The sequence below is a fragment of the Poecile atricapillus genome, chromosome 2, assembly GCF_030490865.1.
Source record: "Poecile atricapillus isolate bPoeAtr1 chromosome 2, bPoeAtr1.hap1, whole genome shotgun sequence".
NCBI lineage: Eukaryota > Metazoa > Chordata > Aves > Passeriformes > Paridae > Poecile > Poecile atricapillus.
Genome location: NC_081250.1, coordinates 131,551,594 through 131,576,202, shown reverse-complemented (window position 1 = coordinate 131,576,202; position 24,609 = coordinate 131,551,594). Strand labels below are relative to the sequence as shown.

The window sequence follows — 24,609 nt, the reverse complement described above, 5'->3', positions numbered from 1 at the left end:
GGCAGCACAAATTCCAGTGGCATACAAATGCAAATTCAAGATTTTTAGAGATGGAATTCTTAACGTAAAGTGAAGCACTTGCAATCCTGCTTTTCCATAACGATCTTGTGCTGCACAACTGATGTTCTGTCTCCAAGTGAAACAGACAAAAAGTTATTTTCTAATGTGACACATATGACTTCTGACTAGGTTTGACCATAGTTTAACATTCACATGATGTGATTGCAGAAATCCAAAACATATGGCAATCTTTGGGTATGTAAAACCTGCCTCAGTCACCTGTGTCAGGCTTTGGAACCTTTCAATCATTCATCTCCATAAAATATTTTTTCTGTTTAAGGTAGTATGAGTTAAAATTGTTTTAATCATTGCAAAAACCGTCACTAAATGTTCTGTTCTGCATGCCTGCTAAGGGCTCACAGAAAAAGACATGCTTCTAAAACATCACAAAGAAGTTCCTCAGCAGGCTGCGTGAGTTGGATGACTTTGAACTGCATGTTTGTAGTATATGAATATAAAATAGCACAGTATTGATCTGCCAGCTCAATTCTATCAAGTGCTGAGCCCACTCCAGAAAAGCACTTAAATACTTTTTACTACTAGTACTACTGTTCAAAAATGTTCAATATGCAGGTCAAGTCCAAGTAACATTATTTTTTTTTTATTAAAAAAGACAGGTTTTCCTTTTTATTTTTTTCCTTTTTTTGTTTGTTTGTTTGTTTAGTTAAATAAACACTTTTATTCAAAGCAAACTGCTGCTTGAACCTCCATCCTTGGAAAATGCAGAAAAGAACTCCAACGAAAATGGAGAAAATATTGGAAATATCCACTGATTAAGATTTTCAAATGTTTTAAAAATGACCAGGCAGGCATGATGGTGACAGACAGTATTTACCAAGGTGGACCCTGAACTGTTAAATACAATTGTGCGAGTCTCATACTTAATGCAACACTAATATTAACCCTACTCGACACAGACCACAGACTTGACTTACAGCAGGAATACCAGAGAGCCAGCTGAAGTAAGAATAACTCTCATGTATCAGCACAGCCCTCACCTGATTTAACAGCTACCTTTGTCCCTGCTGGGGGTGAGTCAGAGGGGCAGGGCAGGAAGGGTTAGGGTGGGCTGCCCTGCTGCTGCTGGGTGTTGGCCACAGCTCTGCAAGAGTCACCACGGAAACAGAGTTTAACCTGAAAAAGCTTCAGAGCAATTGAAAGGCTTTAACTTTGTAGCCAAGCTAAAGGGCAGTGTAACTAAGGCACAAACCTGGAACAACATACACCAAAAGAAGTGAAAGATGATGCTGACACAGCAGGGTGACTTGTAACTGACAACTAGAAACAGGTACCTGAGGCAGCCACCCTGTCCTAAACTGATCCTGACAAAACTCAGTTGGGCCAAGACCTTTTTTATCACTGAATTGTTAAGTTTTATTCCACCTCACACTATCACTGATGGATTACATTCTTCTGTAATTGAGAAACCACATGGCAGTGGTTATGACAAGGATATTGTTTAACACTGCAGTAACCTAAAGCAGTAAAGTCTTTGAAAAATAGATGGACCTGTCAAAGTCTCAAACTTCTGGAGAAAATCACCTTGATAACTGAAGAATTTGATTGATAGAAATACAATTTTTGAGATGCATTTTACGTATACCACAGGAAAAAACCCCAAATCACAATCTTTTCAGCCAGATCTCAAAAGTCTCCTATGCTGGGGAAACCCACAACTTCCCCAGGTAGATTATGCCAACGGCCGATTGTTCCCTTTGTGAAAAAATTTCCCCATGTGTCCAATTGGAACCTCTTCAGGAGAAACTTGTACCCATTATCCCTTGTCTTTTCCATGTGACTTCTTGTAAAAAGGGAGTCTCCATCTTCACTTTAAATAGTGGAACATGGTGATAAGCTCTCCCCGAAGCCTTCTTTTCTCAAGGCTGAACAAACCCAGTTCTCTCAACCTTTTTCCCTGTGACAGATTTCCCAGTCTGTGGCTCTTCTCTGGACCTTCTCCAGCCTGTCCACATCTTTTCTGCACAGCAGGGACCAAAACTGAGCCCAGAATTCCAGTGTGGCCTGATAAGCACTGAACAGGGTGGGACAATGGCTTCTTGATCTCTGCTGGTGATGCCCTTGTGGATGCAGCCCAGCATCCCGTTGTCTTTCTTTGCCAGCACACCACTGTTCGTTCATATTGCTCTGATTGTTCACCTGGATCCCCAGATCCCTTTCCACAGAGATGCTCCTGAGCTGGGTAGATCCCAGCCCATGCTGCACACCTGGGTTGTTTTCCCAGGTGCAAGACCTTACACTTGCCTTTCCTGGACTTCATCAGATTCTTGTTAGCCACTCTCCAGCCTATCCAAATCTTCCTGCAGGGTGGCTCTTGCTTCCAAAGTGTACTTGATCCCATCTTCCCAATCATTGTATGAGACTATTAAACAGCCCTGGGCCCAACATCAGTCCCTGGGGGGCCCACTCCTGCCATGCTGCCCATTTGAAAAGGAGCCATTTACCGGTGCCCTCTGGGTGCTGCCTCAGCCTTTCCCACATGGAGCACTCATCCACACCACAGCCCATCTGTTTCTCCAGAGGGAGGCTGTGGGAAACCAGACTGAAGGCCTTGGAGAAATCCAGGAGGCAATGTCCACCACCCACCCTACATCAACCGAGCAGCTTACTTTGTCACAGATGGTGACCATGTTTGTCAAGCTCAATTTGTCCTTAATCAATCTATGTTGGCTTTTCCCAATCCTGTGCCTCATCTGACTTGTGATAGCTACCCGAAGGATTTCTTCCAAAATTTTCCCAGGGACTGAAGCAAGACTGATGGGTGTAAAATTCCCTAAATTCCTAAAATCCTCCTTTAAGCCTTTCTTGTGGGTGGGGGTATATTAGCCTTTTTCAGTCTTCTGCCATTCTCTGAAGTCCACAACTTCCCAAAGATGATGGAGAGCAGCCTTGCAATGTCAGCTCCTGTAATAGCTCACCCCCTACTCTTCCTTCACCGACACTGCTGGATCTGTGTTTCCAGCAGCCTGAGTTTTGGTCCCAAGGCCAGGGGCCCGCCAGTGCTGGTGCAGAGAGAGGTGAAGGAAATGTTGAGAGCCTCTGCCGTTTCAGCATTACCAGTGACTAATTCTCCTGTTTATCAACAGGACAGTATTTGCCTTCTGTTTCTGCTTGCTGTGTCTGTACCCAAAGAACCCTTTCTTGTATTTTTTGACATCTTGGCCAAATTCAATTGGAGTTGAGCTTTTTCTTTTCTAACTGCATCTTTGCACACCCTGGCAACGTCCACATAGTTCTCAGGGGGTATTTATCCACATTTCCATCTCTGGTATGCTTTGCTTTTGAGTAGGCTCAGAATCTTGCAGTTAAGCCAAAGGGGACTCTTGCTCCTCCTACATCCCTTATCTTTGAAGGGGATGAACTGTTTCTGTGCTTTCAGAAGAGCATTCTGGAAAAAAAAGTCCCAGCACTCATTAGCTTCTTTACCCTCCAGGGAAGCTTTTCCTGGAATCTGTCCCTTCTTGAAAAAAATTAACAGTGCAGTGATTTCAGACATGGCTGCAGGTATTTTCCATTCACTAGCTGCTGCTGTGAACAGGTAAAAAAGTGATGTTACGGATCTTTCACAGTGCCTTTGAAGACTTCTGAGAGCAGAAGCAAAGCTTGCACATGGCCTTAGATGCATGCCCAGCCACTCAGCCCCTCAGCAGCAGAGGGACAGCATTTGATACAGCTCCTACTCTTTTGGCTAACTGGCTACAGCTCAGAAAGGTACTGGTCTCCCAGGTCCCACACCTCTTCAAAAGACACATTAAAGCCTGGCTGCATGAGAGCAAGTCCAAGTTCCAGAATCACACCAGAGAGGAATTCTCTCCCATCTGGAGCTTTGTTTGCAGACATAGCTCAAGGCTTTATTTGTTAGCTGCATAGGTAAGGTTGGCCAAGGAAAAACATGACAAACAAACAGTGTCAGCCTTTGTAAGAACCTCAGTAACAACATATTTGGTTTATACTTTATACACCAGGTATTTGAAATAAGGAATCACTTTAAAGTGGAAATACTTAGTACAGGACTTGTTATCTGCAGGGAAACAAGGAACACCTCATAACTAGTCTAGCAATCTGTTTCTGAGTGACCCATGACTTACCCTCTGCCATAGACTGAATTAAAAATGCTGAGCCAAGTTAAGGGATCACTTAATGCTACAAATAAGACAGAAAATATGTTCGTTTATAGCTGCAGATGTTCTTAAGCACATTTTTTTAGAGTATTGTATGAATTCCTGAAGCCCTGAGTTTTATGTTAGGAGTTTTAAATGCACTTTTCAGAATACACCAACATTAAAGACATCACAGTTTCAGTTGAAAAAACAATTTTCAGTCAACCAGAAACCTTCAGCTTGGTACAAACAGAAATTAAAAAAGCAGAAGTTCAATAATTTCCTCAACCGAAGGGCCCCACTAAGGAAAACAGAATTTAGTAATTCAACCAAGTTTCAGCAGGAACAACCCATGAATCATTAATAACATGAGACAAAACATAGGCAACATTTCCCAGCCCCCACCCACGAAGAAACAGAAATCATCCCATCTTGCTCCAAACATCCACCCAAACTAACAGCAGTTCTGTTAGTCCTGCAGCAAGCAATATCCATCGTGTTGCCGCATTACTTTCACCTTACGAACCATCAGCCACGCTGCCCTTCCTGCTCTTCCTCACCCCCCAGTTCATTTGGCTGATGCTCTTTGTTCTTAAATGAAGTAATTTACTCAGAATTTTAACAGTATTTTTACCAGTGTATTTTAAGAAGCAATTAAAATTTTCAGGATTTTTTTCCTTCCAGTTACAGCAGAACAATGAAGAAATCTTTTAGCACTGGCCTGAAAAAACAGAACTGCTCATTTTTATTCACTGGTCACCAGGAGACTCACGGGTACAAGTGTCTGTGTGAGATCTGAAATTTTTAACAGCTGAAATGTTGATTTGCAACCTAGTTGAGTTAAAGGCACAACAACCAATAGATGAAAGTCTGCTTAAACCTGCACTTTTCAAAAGCCTTATTCGTGGAACTATTAATAGGGCAGTTTCAAATGAGATACAAATCAGTTACAACACAACAGTACTAGCAGTATTTCTATAAATTTTGAAATGCTTTTAATATGTACATTCTTTCTTAGTAAATATTAAAGTAGTGCTCTTCACTTGCACTTTTTTTAGACTTCTAAAAGGGCATCAGAAATACAGTTTTCACCCCCCTCCAAACCAATGCACAGTTACCTTTGTAACAAGCACATATGAATTCTGTACACCTTTCCCTCCCCACAAAAGAAATAAAAATATGCCATGACTATCCAATTACACATCATCACAAGTTTAAATTACACATACAAATAATTCCAGAGTATTTAGAAAAAAACAACATACTGGATTTATGAAACCATTCCATGCATTCAACAACAGAAAAAATAAACCCAAAGAAAAAAGAAAAAAAATATTAAGTTTCTTTAAAATGGTGTTTTTTGTTCTATCCAAGTACCAAAGTCTGGATTCAGTGTATCATTAAGACTAACCACTGCTTGAATCATAGAAACATGACAGTACATAGATAACCAAGTTTCTATTTATAGACAATACGATATAGTTACCTCTTAAATGAATGTCAAAATAAAGCAAGTTTTGCTTTCTAAGACACTGAAACTGCACATTAAGAAAACAGTAAGAGGTGCTGCTAAATAGGTAACGTCATTTTGAAAGGAAGGCTATGTATTTATATGACCCTGCTTAGCAGTAGCAGTTAGCAGGGTTCCTATGTTTTAGCTAGTATGAGTCTTTTTCCAGAATGACAAGCTATTTGACTAACTCAGAAATATTACCAATTTTATTTTCGAGAGGAAAAAAAAATAATTTATGCAGTGAAAGTCCTTGGGGGCAGCCTCTTTCATGACATAAAATCTTTGTATTTTCTATAAAAGAGGCTCATAGCATAACACAGACTGGAAACAGATTTCAGACACATTAAAAACCTGAATTCAAAGGGTATTTTTAAACCTCTACTATGAAGACAAGTAAAATTATAATATTGTTTACATGCAAAGGACTCTGCATGATTTTGTAATATCCTATTTTTCATGTTTACCTTAAGATACTCCTTGAAAAGCTGTACTTAAGTTCCAAATTTATGTGAATCATGACAAATACCACTCTTAAACATTACTCCCTCCCAGTAAATAAATCAATACTGTCAATATGCTTAATTTAACAGGTCAATTTAGAGTGTGATGTTCCTGATATACAGGAATTAACACCTGTGCACATTAGTATCCTTTTATTAGGAAAGCTCCCCATTAGCAGGTGCATTTTCAGTACAATTAAACCCAGCTTGCTGCATTATCTGCTCTTGCCTTGCAATACTGTCAAACTGCAGTTGAGTACAGTAAGAGCACACCACTGTTGATCAGTACCATGTGTTACAGCTGTTAACAATTCTGTTTGTGCCACAAAACCAGAAGTCAATCATTTGAAAAGAATCCTGACTCTTTAACTGAACTTACCAGGTGATGTTAAATACCATCCTTAGCAAACCAATTTTTGTAAAGGCTATTTACAGTGTACATGGCTGAGCCTGTACCTTACAGACACAAACACATCTCCAGTTCAATACCCCGTCATTACAGTGCCTGAAAATGACAACACATCTTCAATGCCATTTTAATTAACAGTTTCAAGTGGGAAATGGTCTTTATTTTACAACTGCTTTACTTGCATAATTTTTTATTTTTTTTAATATAAAAACACTAACTCCTGTCCAGAAGTCTAGACACATTCTACATCCTACAGGTTAAGGCAGTAAAAAAATGTGTTCCTGATAACTGTTTTTGTCAATTAAAGCTGTCTGAAGCTACTCCAGTTCTCCAACAGATCTTTGAAATCCAAATAATTTGTGAGTGAAAAATTCACTTTGCTTTGTTCAGAGTTTTAGTAATATAGACAAGAGAATTGGGTACAGTAAGCCAACAAGTGTTAGGAGAAGGGAAAGTTTGATTTCAGTTCGTTTCATGAGTTTAGAAGTTGAAAGAATACAGTTTTTAGATGGGATCCTGAATCAACCAAGAACTGTAGGGAATGAAAAAGAAAACCAATTTTATGCACATTACTGCATTCTTAAAAATATACTGTTATCTTCAATAATTCAAGTAAGGTAATAGACATTATAAAAAATAATTTCATGAACCATACTCAAGTTTCAAATCACATTCTCAAACTTTTAACCCAAAGCAGTTTTATTGTGTTAACTTCATATAATAAACCATGAAGGTCTGACTGTACAAATGGTTAATGATTTGCACTTGTGATTCCTGCGATAGCTAGCAGACTTGCTAACCAACTTACTGTAAAGATATGGCAGATTATGTATTTAATCAAAGCACTTTGATTTAGGCATGAAACAAATTCATATGGTTGACATTCTGTGCTTCTAATGCACCACTCATAAGAGAGGCAAGAAACACCCACTATTGTACAGACGATAATTTTTACAGATAACCCTTCCTTGAAATTAATCTTTTATCCGCAGCTGTAGATGAGAGTATAATCTGTTGTAAACAGGGCACTGTGTTGTAAAACCAGTTTTTTTTTAATTAAGATCTCTCTCCAAAAGTTGGAAAAACAGATTCTTCAGAATGTCTTTCAAATGTAGCATGTTCTGTTTGCTATATCATAAAGTTACTTTCATTTGATTCCTTTTTAAAGATGTTTGTGTTCACAGCAGTTCTGTTTTTAAAAATTGTTTGAAATTTATATAAAATTCTGTACATGTTCACAAATTATTGCATAAACAGCATAATCTTCATGACAATATTCAGCAACACATGTCCATCTCAGGAAGTTCACGTTTCCCTTCTTGCTTTTTTCTTCTTTTTAACTTGTTTGGGAGATTCCCAGCTTTCTTCAGACTTTGCTAAAAAACAAAACATAATTATAGTGTTAGGACTGAGAACATTTACACAGAATTGGCTTTTAAAATCCTGGATAATACACACTGTGATATTGTGAAGTGATGCAAATCAATCAACTAGAAGTTTTATTCATCCACTTCAAATGAAAAGAATTTCATTTGAAATACATCTAAAACAATGCTTGCCAATTTCATCCTACTTTTTTATCCCACAAACACTTAGAGTGATACACATCAAAGGTAATTCATTTTGCAAATACAATATTTTACAGTAATTGTTATTTTCTGGCCTACTAGAAATAATGTACATTTACACAACTGACATTAAATGCTAACTTTTACCAGATTACACTGCTCTTAACTACTACATGTGACGTGTCAGAAAAATATTTTTAAAAGTACTGCACTATGTAAAGATGCGTTTACACGGAATCCATAATCCAATACAGAAGCACTATGTTCTTAATAAAACAGATTGCCTTAAAACATGCTGGCTGCCAAAAGCAGTAAAAAAATGTTAAATATTGTACACACTGAACCTAAGAGATGTTCTTTCAATTGCTGAAGCATTAATCTATCACAAAAGATTTCACATTTTAGAACCAGAACAAAAAGTTCTAAGTTGATACATTGACTTGAAATATTCCATTGTTTCATGTATTCAAAACCAAGAAGCCAATTAATGCAGCTGCATGAGATTTTGTAACTACAAAGTTACCATGTTTCCTCTGCCGTCATTAAAAACTCACTTAGAACTTCACCACTAAGTCAGCAACTAACTATAGATTGTCAGTATTTATTTTTTATTCAAGAATCTGAATCAAAACAATTTTTTTTTTCAAGCAATACCTTTCACATCCTCACTTCCCTTCTAGATTTTCTGTGTTACTGTGTGAGAACTTTTGTCAAGTACTAAAATGCTTGTGAGTGAAAACACTTTTGTCAAGTACAACAGAGGGTACATTTGATGTTTCTGGGCACAGCATACTTTCAAAAAACAATATACCTGCAGCAGTTAAGCCTGATCTGTTTGCTGTTAGAGTACAAAAAAGCCCAAAATCATCCAATACCTTTCTAATCCCAAATAAGCAATTGTTTCCCTCTATGATAACATGAAAACATATGGAAAAAGATGCTAATGAGCTAAATTGATAAATCAAAATACCTCAGTAGGCTAAAAATTGAATTATTTGTATTTTTCCCCAAATTTCTGGTAGCTAAAAATTCTGTCAACTGCAATGTCAGTAACCATCTTTTCTTCACTGAAGACCTGCAAGGAATCCTTTGAAACAGTGTTGGCAGAACTCCTCAGTCACAGCACAGAGCTCCAGTCCTGACATTCATGAGTACATCCAAATGTCTGTTAAGGACTGGACAAGCCCAACAGACATTTTCAGTCATCCAAGTGTATGAAGCCTATTTTTCCTCACAATGAAAATAAATATATCAAGGTGCTTTTAACTTCAGACAAATAAACTGCACTGAGAGATACTTACTCTGCGGAGGAGGCACACTGTTTTGCTTAATATTGGGACTAGAAGCATCTGTCTCTTGCAGCATCTGTGGCACTTGGGAAGCGATCTTGTCAGAATTGCTCTCTGATACAATTACAGATGGCTCAGTAGAAACAGCAAGTGAAGAAGCCTCCTCAGACTGTTTGAGATATAAAAATAAGTTTCCAAAAGTTTTTAAAGTAATATAAAAGTAAACCCTCTTATATAGTATTATTTTGGCAGTATACTTAGCAGCTGCTGAGAAGATGGCATTGAAAAATTATGGCAATATTAAAATCCTTAAAAATTTTAAATTGAGTTCTTTAATACTAAGACTGCCATCTAGTGCCAAAAATTTTAATTGCATACAAGTGAAGATAAATTACATTAATTCTTAAAATACAGCACATGCAAAGAAAGGAAGACCAATCTATAAGTCACTAAGACCCTAAAAAGATTCTAGAATATTCAACAGAGATGTAAAACAGTGACACATAGTCATTTGGTTGCAAGGTAAACAGGCAAGTTAAATAGGACCAAATAGGTAACTCAAACCCCAAACAAATCAAACAAAAAGCATGTCCAGTCATTCCTGTAAACTGCTCAAAACACTCTGTATGCTTATAGAATAACAAATATTGGTGAGAGTAGTCAGCAAGTACTTCAGTGGAACTTACTGCAGAAATGACTGCAGAGTAAAAGGCACTAGTAGTGTTTTTAATTATCTAGATTTTGCAGGTTCCCGCTACAGAGACAAAATGTAACTGTATCCCAGTGTGTAACACTTATTGTAGTTAAAATTGTCTCAGCCAAGCAGTAAACCCCAAACTTTAACATGTTATTAAGAAATCATAGCTGTAGTTGTGCGACAACAGCCAAGAACTATGAAAACCAGATAGTGAAGTCTACATCCCTGGATGCAGATGTACAGATCCTACATCACAGTCACCAGTTTGCAGTGCTTTCATCACTATAACGTAAACATCTCAAAAATTAAGTCAGAACATTCAAGAGAGCAAAGAAGATACAAAATTTCTTAATTGTATCATACTAAACAAGAAACTAAACAGCCGTAATTAACCCAACACATGAATTTAAAATAGCACTTCTGCAGCCTTTCATGAGTAGTTTGCTGCGCAAACACATCAACAGGAACAAGTTTTTTAATATCCATAATTGCAGTATCTCTCTCAATCAACTGAAAAATTAGTAATCTCAAATATTTTTTTATGCACCAACCATGCAGATAAAATGAAGTCCTATCCTACAGGAATTCCAAGCTTAGCCGATTTTAATGTTGTCTTATAGCTAGCAATCATCAGCTACATAAATAAATGAACTTAAACTGTGATTTCTAAAATAAAAGCAGGACATTAAGTTTCTAGTGCAAGGTAATCGATTCAGGTAACTATTGGTATTACAGTTTTGTTAGGACAGTCACACTTGACCAGCAGGTAAAGCAACTCAACCAAGAATTTAATAGCTCAGCTTGTATTTTGGCGGTGTTGACAGCTTGTGAGAAAAAGAAAATAACTGTAGATATTTTTCAAATCAATTTAGATTTCTGAACAGCAGAAGCTGTAGTCTTTCAGGATGCACTATTATGCCCTTTTCTAGAAGTCAGAAACCTGCCACCTTGATGTCACAATCCAAGTTTTCTGTCTACACATTTTCAACTCAAGCCTATTAAATAAAACAAACACGCTTCCAGGAATAAAGCCACTTGCATACACAGGCAGATGTCTTTTCAAGCACAGCTTTAAAAAAAACCACCACAAAACCCAACAATACACTAGTCAGACAGAACAGGCAGCTGTTGCCAACCTTGATTAAAGGTTGAGCAGATCTAAAATAATCAGTTGTAGTAAATAACTATAGTAAAGCTCTACTTTGATGTATTTAGAGTAAGCCTTAAGTGTGTCTGAATGTGCTTCTCAAGTCATTCTCAACCAAAAAAGTACTTCTGTACTGTTTATTTTGTGACTTGTAGCCTCTTGTGAAAGATTTCATTCTAATGGTTTCACTCGACTCTTAAGATCTCATTAGTTTTATGAAACTAATGCTTAGCAATTAAAAATTAAAACCTCAGTATTCTGACATATACTCTCTGGTACCAAACTGCTGTGTCACTAGTGTTGTTCACTCTTTGTGGAAATAAAAAACAAAAATCAAAGCCACTAAAAATACTAAATATTTTACCTAGATAAATAGATTAAATATTTTTCCTAGAATGTGATGCTTCATAGGGTAGCAGTATCTAAGAAAGCTGCTATTTGGAGTAAGACTGAAATAGAATTTGTATTCTCTAGAGTATGTTTCAACCGTGAACTGAAGAAAACAGTTTGTGAATTGGTTCGATTAAAACCTTTTCTTATTCAGTCATTAAGCTCAGTACAGGTATCAAAAATCAATTTTAGACTGCATTTAAGTCAATATATTAACTTAGTAACACTTCATTCTGCTGCAACTTAATGGTAGAATATGCCACTAGTCTTGTGCTCAGACCTATTCATTCTATTAGGTTTCTACATTTCCAAGTTTTAAACCATTGCTTGACTATTCAAACAAGAAAGTAACATGCCAGTAAAGAAAGCGACTACTGATTTGGAAGATACTGCTTTTCAGACTAGACATAATTTTTAAAACTCATAACTGACCTTTACCTAAAATTCAACTGCTTAATTACCTTTATATTCATAAACATACAGCCTGAAACAGTATTCTTGCTGTAACCTTATCTATACAGATTAATGTGTCAAATGACTTGGGCACTTCCAAATCAAATTGTAGCATATATCAAATTTTGCATCCCTACCTTAGCTGGTTCACTAGTACTTATGGTCTTCAAAGAAAAAGCTCTTTCCTGCTGTGCTTGAACTTTTGAGGTACCCGCCTGAAATTGCTCTCCAGCTTCTCTATCCAGTTCTTCAGCATCCTACAAAAAGGGGAGTGGGAGGGGAAAAAAGAAGAGTCTGTGTTTGCAGTCAAGTTCTGACTCTTCTCCCCTTTGAATGAGTTTTGTCACCATAATCAGCTTCTGTAACTCAGAAAACCTACCAAAAAGAATAATTGAAGTAGTGGGCTCATACTAGCCTATGCTAACACTCAAAATGTATAAACACAAAAAAATACCCATAGAAGGCAATAAAGCCCAGAAAGGAGGACATTTCATGCAATTCACTTGCATTTAACAAAAATCTCAATCTCAGAATGAACTGCACTTCACACTCCCATTAAATTATAAGAATGTGAAATTAAAATGAGTTTACTCAAAACACTTTGCATAAGTATTGTAATGACACTTGACTGCTCTCTGTTCTGTTCTTTGTTAGAAGTTTTAAAATGTAAGCTGTATTGTTTTTCTATCCTCATATACACTTTAATATTTTTGCAACCCAGTTTAGTTTGCCATAATGCCTGTGAAGTAAACCTCAGTACAGAAATAAAAAATATATACAAAGGATCCAAGAATCTCAACCTTTACTCCTTAGACAATCTAAAGTGGAAAGTTATTTCCTTACAAAAATTCAGTCAAATAGCCTAAGTCTATTGATTCCTTACAGGAAGGAGCACATACTGACTTACTCCAAGGTATTCAGTTAGCTTCTACTGCCTTGACAAACATTGAAGTCAACAAATGTGAACATTTAAGTATAATCAGTGAAAAAGATGAAGATGTATAAATGAACATGTTCCATTTTCAGAGGATAAATATACAAATTTTGAATGAGTTTGAAATAGGACCGGCAAGTTAAATTACTAAACTGTTATAACAAGGGTAGCTTCTGTGATGTATTAGCAGTTCAGTCTGCTCCTATCAGGCAGAATTCCCAATTCCACATAAAAATTTAATACAGATAAGTTCTTATCTGTAAACTGAAGTAACAAAACTGCAATGGTTGGAGAACATTGAGTTGAATAACAAATCTGACTATGTTAATACAGAAAGTAGACCTTGACGTATATAATTTAAAAGACAGCTCATAAGCAATGGAAAAAAAATCAGAATGCCTTTGCTGATCCCGAGATTCATGAAGGACACTCGCAAACACCTGTTAACCATAACCTACTAATCTTAACTTATACTTAGAGCCATAGCAGAGACCAGATTTCAATAAAAGATGAAAAAACAAACCTGCAGGCCTAGCACTCCCAGACTGAATTTGCCTCAAAAGGAACAAGGGAAATCAACACAAGCTCCACCTCCACACAGACAACTTGAAAATAAAATTTCATGTAACAGGAATTTAATGTTTCAGAACTTTTAATAAACTGAATATGTGATAACCATAAAAGCAAATCCAAAGCAAGTATGACTGAAGTTTTTGCTTTCCCTCCCTAATTCATCTAGCCAGAGTCCTCTGAACATTGGTCATTTTGTAAAGAATGTAAACTATGAATGGCTGTCACAATAAACACAAGCAGGATGCATTCTGATCACGAGCTATTAAAAGCTTTCTCCCATTAGGAAAGTACTTGTTTCATCTAATCAAACATGATTCAATTGCCATGTGAAATGCAATCTGCTTTTGCTAATTTTACACATCTGTTTCAAATCAATTCTTCAAACGCTATTTAAGTAACACAGAAAACTCCAACCATCCTCAGTTTGAAAATATTCTTTCCCTCATTGAAATCTGACTCACAGAGCAGCTCCACCAATTGAGTTTGAAGCATTGACACTTACCATTTCACATAAATCAGATTAAAACAATACTTCAGAAAACCATTATATTCTCACACAATTGTACTTGAAGACAGCTTAAGAGAAAATTTCAATTTCTTTCATTCTCCTAACTAGCTATATTTGCCAAAGCAGCTCATTCATAGGACAGGAGGAGAAGGCTGCCCATGCAGAGGACAATTCTACCTGGAAGCATCCCTACAGTATAGAATTCAGAATAGATAGAAAATAAGTAATTCAGGATAAATACTTTCCATATATTTTGTGGTTTTCTTAAATCCAGCAAAACTACAAATTATCTCATGTTCAACTTGTGAATACAACCACTTAAGGAAATCCTAGTAAAATTAGGATTACTTTAACTCTTGAGAAACAATTTAAGACAACCCAATCCCATAAAGAATTTCCAAAAAATATTTTTTATTCATGATGCTAATATCCAAAGATAAGGCAATTTCGTAATTCCTTGTAATTGCCTTTAAACCATCCAGATTTTACCTGTGCAGGAGAGTTAGCTTCTTCACCCTGCTTCTTCTTTTTCTTCTTCTTTTTCTTGGATTTGCCACTTGCAGAACTCTGAAGGATTGGCTCCACTTTCTCTCTTTCATTATCTGAGATCTTCATATGGGAACAGAAGGTATTTAGCATTTAAAATGACAATGAAACATACCTTCTATAGACTAAACATAAATTGATAGTTATAAGAAATTGCATATACTATTGGAAATGAACACAGTCTTATCTCTTATCTGTTCAGTTCATTCTAAAAAGACCACATTCTTTACATGCTATCTGGTAATACAGGTAGAAGAATTGGGAATGGAAAAGGCAAGAGAACACCAGGCACTAGTGGCATGGAAGTGCTATTTTTCATACTGAGAATTAATTATTGGCAAGATTTATAAAAACAGATCTAAACCTTCCCAGTATATGCTGATGATGTAGTCCTTACAATTATGGCAAGACACAAAGGTTTAAGATGGAGCTAAGTGATTTCTCTCTTCTCAATAACATTCAGTGTTTTCCTCCTCTGTGTACAGAGCAAACACAGTCGTGCTACTCTTATCGGTGTAACCATGATGAGAGATTACCTTTATAATTACCCTTCAAGTTACTTTAAGAAATGGCAGTGGTAAGGACAAAGTCTTTGAGCTAAGGAGAAAATACCACCTTTTACCTTCTGAGTATCAGATCTCTCTTCACGCTGAGGAACAGAAGCAATTTTTTCTTCATCTACCCAGTTTCCCCACTCTTCTGCTGGTGCATTCCAATCAGAGCTTGGATCAGCTGAAGAAAGTCCATCTACAAAGATTAAAAGGTTTTTTCAGGAATATTGCCTTACTCCACAGGTGCTCATTTCCAGTTTAAAAATGAAAGAACCCCTAGACATATGTATTATACACTTCTTGATACCAAGGTATGAATAGCAATTTCCTGTATTTCTGAAAAAAAGGTAGACTTTATCAGCGAGTGGAGGACTTTTTAAAGTAATGACAGTGATTTTACAGAGCCTAATCACAGCAGCAGCTAGCTAGATGCAGTTGCTTCAAGATATTTTTCTAAACTATGTGAAGAGGAACAAATTCATGAGTTGTTCTCTATCTTAAGCTGCTCTATGTATTTTCTTTCTAGCTTGTGAAAAAATTAGGATGAACTGTAACACTGATCAATCTTACCTTAGTAAGATTCCTTTACAAGTGATATATCTGAAACTGTAAATCTCACTGATTCAAAAGTCATAACATTGACATTTTTAATAATTTCTTTTTCTAAGACTCTTATGTCCATACTCTATTTTGTTATTATTCATTTATGATGGAATGATAAGTTTAAAGGGTCAGTTACATAAAAATTAAAAATATTTGAAGGGAAGAACAAAGATTTAGACTTTCTGCTTAGTATAAAGTTGCAGTGAACCAATTTTAAAACAGAACATGTAGAAGATTTCATTTTCATTTCTCATTTATATTAACATCACAAATATTTCTCCCCCCCAGTCTGTACCAAATTAAAGAACAGGCAAATTTGATCTGCAAACTATAGTGGGAGTCAATTTAAACAACTGAAAAAAAAATCAAAAATAAAAAGCAGTAATAAATCAAATTAAATTTACTGGCAAACATTATGAAGCCAAAAATACTTAAGAGATCTTAAGATTAGATAGAATACTTAGAATAGTTAGAAACTTTACTAATAAAAATATTATCTTAATGACACCTACTTCAGATGCTAAAATTTACTGATTTGGAAAAAAAAATATTACTCAACATAACATCTTTCAGTTTATGTACTGCCCTCTCAGTAAAAAACTTTGCTTAAGAAAAAAAATCTGTTCTTAGTAATAATAAAAATTGGTAGTATTTGTACATACAGTTAATTTTCTTCAGTTTAATTTTCCTGATCCTAATAAAGCAGTAGGTTGTATCTGTGTATCGCTGGCCTAAACTTGCATTTGCCCACTTCTGCTGGTGTACTCTTAGTTGACAACTATGTTGAAATTCTATTAACTGAAGCTTCAGTAAGAAACATTCTATGCTCAGATATGTGACTCAATTATGCTTTTGATAAAATATAAAACGGATGACTTTCAAATGATTAACTGAAATGTGCTCTCCTTATCCTGAAACTAGATAAAAGACAAAAGCTAAGTTTCAAAATTATCTTGTAACAGAGCAATCATGCCAACAGTGGTGGAGTCAAGGACTACATCTATTCCAGAGAGATGAGAGAAGGTAACATGCAAAGCTGCTTTTGTCAACTTCTGGAACAACTGTTCAGGTCAATTTCTGATGAGGTGCAATATGTTTTTTCATAAATAGGGAAGAGAAAGTGGGGAGTAAACACCAACTTTACTACAACTCCCAAGTAATTTCCATTATTTCTAGCCCATAGAAATAAATGCTTCTTATATAAGTGTAAGAACATCCTAATGTTTGCTAAATGAGAAAGCAAGTAAGATTAAATACAAGAGTCTGATGTCACCTTAACTTTCCAGTAAGGTACAAACATGCAGAAACAAACTGACTCAAATTCTATCCTACTAATTACATATTTTGCAGACTTGCAGTAGATTTTTCTCATCACTTGCAGGAAGACTGTTTCATTACAAGGATTTTTCTACCTTAAAATGCATGAGCTCTCTCACTTCTGAGTTTGAATATCCAAGTATTTTCCTAAAAATTACCCATTTTCTATCAGAATTTATCAAAATACTTCTAATTCCTTCAAACTATCCATTAGCTTACAAAAGTCAAGCATTTCAGGTTTTTCCTCAGATACCCACCACTGTCTAATACAAGTAGCTAATATAAATAACTACACTTTAAGAGTAATTAACATTTTGTTAATGAACATTTTAGAGGAACATACTTAACCCAGACCATTCGTCATCAACAGGGGGTTGAGCATGACTTAAATCCCACTGAAAATCAGAAGTACCAGCCTGAGAAACTGATTCATTGTTGGAACCTGAAAGGGAACAAATAAAGTTGTACTTGTAAGTTAGTAAGCTCCCTGAAGTTTTTGTGGGGAAGGAAGTCCAACCGAAGTAGGAAAGGAAGACAAAAGGCTCAAAGAAAAACATCAGATTTTAGGAAGAAGACAGAAAAACTAGTAGGCCCTTGTGCATAAGGTATATTCAGAAAACAAGGAAGCTGAAGAAAGAAGATGAAATAAAGTCATGAGAAGAACCCAAAAAGAGATAAGGGTGAATAAAAGCAGTCTCCTCAAACTGAAAAACACAATGAAATTTTATGGGTAATAAAATTGTTACCCTCTATCAATAAGATCTCTTACAGGGAGAAGCTTAAAAGAAAACATCACTAGGAAGAAACTTCATTAAATACATTGAACATCAAACAAATTATATATTACTAATAATCCAATTCTCATTTAAAACAAAGGTTTCAAGAACCTTTAAAAGCAGCAGGACAAACAACAGTAAGGCAAATTCCAGTCATGAAAACAGAAGGTGTTACACACCTAACATAACTGTTTTCAGAAAAACAAACAACAAATGAAACCATTTCATAAAAAAAAGTAAAACAAACAAAAACTAATTTTAAGAATGATATAAATTAATATTTTACTGTATGATGAAACTTCTGAAATTCAGTTTAAATAGAACCTGGGTCTCTATTTTACATACACCTCTGCAGAAGATACCTCAGATGACAGAAACATGGACATCTTCTCATTTCTATTGTGGTCATTTTATATTACAACATTGTTGGCTAAGGTGCATCAAAGAAAACTAATATACTTCACTGTTTCATATTTCTCTTGAAGTTGAAATGGTGGTATTGCAGCTGAATCTCAGCGCATCCTACTTTATTTAACAAACTCTCAAAAGTTTTAGCTTAGAGACTGAACTTAGATTCAGGTGGCTGCTTGGGATTTTTTTTTTAAATTAAAACCCTCTGTTTTAATTAATTTAATTAAGGTGCTGGACACTAAGTTCAACAGTTGAAAGCCTGTAAACTGCAATACAAGTAAATATAGTTGAAGTGCATAAGCACTTGGCCAGCTACTTCTGAAAAAAACTACCATGCCAAGCTCATGGCATAAGGAAGAACAGAGAACCTGACACATGATTCCTTTATTGTATAATAAATCATTGTAGGACTTATGTTAGTTGCTTAACACACAAGATTTGTTATGAAGACAGGTTTGTACTCTATCGCACACAACCCCTCAAAAAAGAAGCCCTAGAGCTTCAGCATTTCCATCTGTCATACAGAGAAAAGACTCCAGACTTCATATCCTGCCTCTAGAACATATTTTCAAAGTAGTGATTCAGCTCCTTGATGGGGAAAAAACTCAATTATCAAATAACAAACCTCAGACGACTGGGGTAAATGTGCTTTCCTAGAAAGAAGTCTTCAGATCTCTAAATTCAGACATCGCAACACTCAGCAATCTCATATGCCCATTATTTAGACTTAACACAGTCTAAATAGATTTATACAGATAAATAAGAAGTCACAGAATCAGAGAATGATTTGGGTTAGAATATACCTTAAAGTTCACCTCATTCCAACCCCCTCTAGTTCCAACCTTCTAACTAATATTCTGTGATTGATCTAGCTTTTGATTATCAACTTAAAACAGTTACTTCACTGCAAAATTTCAGCATAACAAAATAGCTTTTTAAGTGTCTTCCACCTTTTTGCAGTATTATTTTCAAAGAAAAATGAGAAAATGCATATTAGTAACACTTGGCAAACTCTATTCCACCAGGTGGAGTAGAAGACAGTGGAAAAATCTTTGGAAAGGCACACATACCAGAAACTCCAGGAGTTAACCCAAATGACGAGAAAGAAGTAGTATTCTGTTCAGAGGTATTAATCCTTGCATCCACATTCCAAGCAGCTGTGGGGGAAGGGGAGAAAAAAAAAAAAAAAGTGTCACACACTGTTGGCAATGTTGAAAATTTAGCTATTTAATTATGAATCAGATCAGAAAAGCACTGGCTAGTGCAGCCATGATGACATTTCACACAACTGAGGGCATTAATCAGTGCTGATAGAGATGTGACTTTATGAACACGCAGCTTGAAACAATTTTCAAGCTTTCTAAGACCATCTTCCCTTTACAGCCTTTTCTATATATAAACTTCTTACAAAAGAGAAGTCAACTGTTTTTCGAGCCACATACAATTATTCCTCCCATTACTACAATCATTAAGTTTTGAAAAGTACATGTAGATGGAACACAGCTAGGAGTATATTATATATATGTTAAAGAATGGAATAAAATTCAGAACAATTTTGGACAAATAGGAGATACTGCTTAAAAATGAAGACATACTAGACTGTTATATGTAAGGCAGAAAATAAGTAGAAACAGCCCACTAAGACCCTTAATTCACAAAGCTGCAACCCAGGCAGTCAATATCCAGCCAGGGTTGCTTCCAACCCAGATTCAGCACTTAACATTTATGCTCACTGAATTCCTCAGGTTCCTGTGGGCCAATTACTCCCATCAGGTTTAGGTCCTTCTGGATGGGATCCCTGACCTGGACTGTTTCAACTGATTCCTGCCCCCACATTTAAGCTTGGTATAATCTGGAAACTGGATGTCAATGACACGGTTGCCTCCTCCAGGTCACTTTGAAGATGATAAATAGTTCAGTTTTAAGTACTACCCTGTGACATTCCCTTTGTCATCAGCCTCCAGGCACAGTAGGACTTACTGACCATTACCTTGGGCCTGACCAGTTTTTCACCTGTTCTAGTTTGGATACAACACTGTGAGCAACAGTATTGAAAGCACTAGTCATCATGAAAGACTTTCACTGCTCTCCACAAAATTATTAATTTTACCAGAAGCAAATCAGCTTGGTAGACATGATCTATCCTCAGCAATAAAACAAAAACAAAAAAAACCACTACAAACTGCCTATTAGAATACACAGCAGAACACATCTAGCCAGAACATGAAAAAAGCCCTTTACTTCTACTTAGCAGTGGTAAAGCTTCCAAGGGTATATCAGATCTAACCTCAGTAACTATTCCAAAATATGCCAGAGAAATAAAAGAAGGTCTAGACTTCTTCTAGCAGATTATGGCTGGGGTAAGGTTGTATTTTGGATTTATGCTGAAAACAGGGTTTGTAATACAGGGATGTTGCTGAGCAGTGCTCACACAAGAGTCAAGGTCTTTCCCACTTCTTGTATCAAGGACAGTAAGGCAGCTGGGGCTTGTCTACCCAACAAGAAGTTGGAAGAGACACAGCCCGGACATGTGACCGCAACTGGCCAAAGGAATATTCCCTACTATGTGTCATCATGCTCACTATGTAAGTCAGAGGAAGAAGGAGGGAAGGGAGGGACATTTGGAGTTATGGTGTTTGTCTTCACAAGTCACCATTACACATGATGGAGCCCTGCTCTCCTGAAGATGACTGAACATCCATCTGCCAGCCCGTGGAAAGTAGAGAATTATTTCCTTGCTTTGATTGCATGCACTGGTTTTGCTCTCCCTATTAAACTGTCCTTATGTCAACCCATTGGTCTGCCAGCTTTTCTCCTTCCGATTGTCTCTCCCATTCTGCTGGTGGGAGAGTGAGTGAGCAGCTGGATGGAGCTTGGCTGCCGGCTGGGGTTAAGACTTGACAAGACTGAAGTAACACTGCTGACTACAAGGGAACACTGCTTTCCAGAAGAGATGAGGATTAGTTAGACTGAACAGTGGGAAGGGCCAGGTTACAGCACTTACTAATAAGCTGATGATTGTTGCCCTGAGAGATATTGAGAAATTTCTTCTCCGTTACTACTATGGACAGCACAAGCGAAAAAGGCAGAAAATTGTACTGAGCACTAAAAATCAGTTTCTAATGAGAAAAACAGTGCAACACTAAGTGTCACAGAGTTGAACAATGTTTATGCCTAGAGCCTAAAAAAACACCTGCCAAAACAACAGACAGTTGATTTGATTATGTTGGACCAACAGAATAGATTTACAGCCTGGGTTTTAAGACATTATTTAAAAGAAATTATGCTTTAAAATGGCTTAGTAATAATTTTCAAAACTTTATGAAAATTATATATAACACTGCATTCCTTCACAGAAATAATTTTATGTCAGATAAACTCAAAAAACCCAGTTTAACTGTATACAGAGGCATAGATGCTAAGCCATCAGAACTTACAGTAAATGGAAATTGTTCAGCTTGCATTTCACTATACCATGTCAAGATTTTTTCAATATATAAACATAAAAGGATTTCAGAGATCCACTACCAAAGAATACGTTTATGTAAAAATGCTTATGTCAGGCAAGTTCTTGGAAATAGCTTACCAATAGGAGTGAACAAAGAACGCTCTTTCCAGGGCCTGCCCACCAGGCTTACACCCCAGTCCTTTCCATTTCCATTAGCATCTCCAGTGTCTTGGCCCCAAGCCAATGTCTCAGTCTTCCTCTTCCCAGCTGCAGTTGAAGGAACAGATGTCCATTTCTCCTCCCCTACACCAATCTGTGAGGAGATTTTTACAGACTTCTCATTCCAGCTTCCTCCATTTACTGTATGGCTTTCACTCAATCCCGGAGAAACTTAAATATAACAATAATAAAAGGATTATTTAAAATAAGAACTGGATGAAGAACTAAAATATCACTTATATGCACATTCACTTAATAAAAAACCCCTGAATGAACAGCAGCTTTGCTACACCAGCGTGATACAGAGAGGGCTGCTGCTCTGTCTCAGCTGATTTTCCAGTTCAGATGACATGCACCATCTGTCTACTAACCTGAAGAGGGAGGAAAAACCAGCACCAACTGCATTCTATTTCCTCATCCCTTTCTTCACAGGGTTGATGTATTGGTGAACTGGTGCCTCTAGATTAGCAGAAGGGTGGGGAGGGTACTTTCAACACTGTCAGCTAATTTATCTTAGAGAGTATGGGGATGACTTGTGGAAAAGCCCATGGACTAAACTGAGAATATTTTCTGTTTCATAACTGCATGCAGCAGTTCTCCAAGCAGGATGTAGATGAAATTACCAAGTATTAGAAAATACTTCCCAAACACTACACGGGATTTACAAAGAGCATAGATATCAAACTGAACATATTGTCCCTCACAGTGAGAGATAAAAATCACAGTAGCACTCAATTTGTAAGTAAGGTATTTCATGTTACACTAAAGTAAAAGACCACAACACTGCAAGAGTCTGTGTTACGTTACCCTGATAAGAAATTACTAGCCGCTGCAAGTTTAACATATACTTTGAGAAGTCAGCAGTACAAAGATGACAATAGAAGTTTTTTAAATTTATGTCCCTCTAAAATATAAGGGCTAGTGTACCCAGCCTCACTGCCTATATATCACAAACCTTTCTCAAACTGCTTTGTATTTCAAATCCCCTTTCTCTTTTTAAATATGCAGCGGAAAAAAAAGAAAAACTTTTCTTCTACAAGCAATTAAGAAATATTTGCATATTAGAAGTGTAACACTTAAAAGTAAGCCAAACCCTCACACACAAGTCAGTGTCATATGCCAACAAAAAATACAGACCAAACATTTCATTTTTCAAATGAACTTTTAACTCAGGCAGGATGAACATGCCCAATTCAAGCTGGCCTCATTGACATAGAATTAATTAGGTGAGATATGCCTAGATTTTCTCAGACAAATCAATTCCAAACACAGACACCCCTAAGGTCACCACTGCTGTACAAAAAACACTGCCCTTTCTCTACAGCACAAGCAATGCTCCTGTCAGTCAATGTCCTCCTAGCCTAATATGAAGTCTTAGGGAAAGGCAACAAAAGGAGAGACAGAAACCAAACTGCAGCTGGTAGAAAAACCTTTTTGCAACTTTGAAAAAAGGCAGCTGAGGTCCTGAAGCAGGAGCTTGATTATTCTCTGTTTATTGTACTACTCTCTTGTCAAAAACTTTAACTTCTGAATGACCAGCCAGTTTTCAATGAATCACAGAAAACTTAAGATTGAAAAGGATCTCTCAAAGTCACCTGGTCCCACCTTCTGTTCAATGCACAGCTAACTTCAAAATTATACTATGCTATTGAAGTTCTGGAAACCATAAAGGCTGATTTGCCCAGAGATGCTTTGAACTATCTCATCAAAAGCTTTGTTTGTCATGACCTATCAGAATTTCCCCTTACTGAAACCTGATTATTGTCTCCTGTCCTCCCATTAGGCATCTCTGAAGAATACAGCTCCCTGCTTCTCTGCAACATTTGAGAGTAAAGCTCTCAAAAACAAGCAGAAAGAGATTTACTTTCTGGATCTGTATGCTTTTAATAATTCATTTGCTGACTTGCTTATTTACACTAGCTACTTTTGATTAAAGCAACACACCTAATGTCAGTAACAACCATCTTGATTTCATTATGTCAAACTAATTCACTTCAAGTATTATTATAACAGTATCTGCTATGAGAAAACTGCTAATTTTCACTAGTCAAATACCTTAAGCTATGTGTATGACATAGGTCAAGTATATTCTTTTTATAAACACATATTTATATGTGAGGACTTTCAAAACTAATATATTTATTCATCTCAAAGGAGAATGTAAAGCACTGAATAACTTGTATATTCAACCTGAAACAAACTTAAATAATAATCAGGACTTGTAACTCTTTGCAGAGAGCCCTTGGAGCTCTTTGCAGTTATCTGTACCAGGGTTTTCTTTGAGCAAATAATTCATTAACACAAATGAGTAAGTCTGAAAAGCTAGCATAAAGAATTTTTCAGCAGAGCTTAAAAATAAATATTACTGCTCTGTACATAAAATTTTTTATAATAGGTAATCTGTCTGAAAATTTGAAATACTGAATTGTATTTCTACATGTAACACAGTTTTCAACTTCTTCAGAAATAACTGAAACTCAGAAGTATAACATTTGCATAGCCAAAAGAGCCATGTGTACAGTAAAGCTCCATGTCAGTAACTCAAAATCCTGCACTGACAGTTGCCGTTCTCACTTCTT

General features: G+C 36.4%; 1 protein-coding gene across 2 annotated transcripts in view; it reads right to left on the bottom strand.

Moving 5' to 3' along the window:
• Positions 1–4,900: 4,900 nt before the first annotated feature.
• MTDH (metadherin) overlaps positions 4,901–24,609 on the bottom strand; it is a 32,548-nt gene continuing 12,839 nt past the window's right edge. The window contains exons 6-13 of one of the 2 annotated variants that reach the window (XM_058831765.1): positions 21,950–22,201; positions 19,434–19,520; positions 17,520–17,618; positions 15,328–15,452; positions 14,649–14,768; positions 12,282–12,401; positions 9,470–9,626; positions 4,901–7,976 (exon numbers count right to left, since the gene is read on the bottom strand). In XM_058831765.1, coding sequence (XP_058687748.1) covers positions 7,906–7,976; positions 9,470–9,626; positions 12,282–12,401; positions 14,649–14,768; positions 15,328–15,452; positions 17,520–17,618; positions 19,434–19,520; positions 21,950–22,201 — 1,031 coding nt within the window. In that variant the 3' untranslated portion in view covers positions 4,901–7,905. The remainder of the gene's footprint in view (positions 7,977–9,469; positions 9,627–12,281; positions 12,402–14,648; positions 14,769–15,327; positions 15,453–17,519; positions 17,619–19,433; positions 19,521–21,949; positions 22,202–24,609) is intronic. The other variant, XM_058831767.1, reaches the window with a different exon arrangement.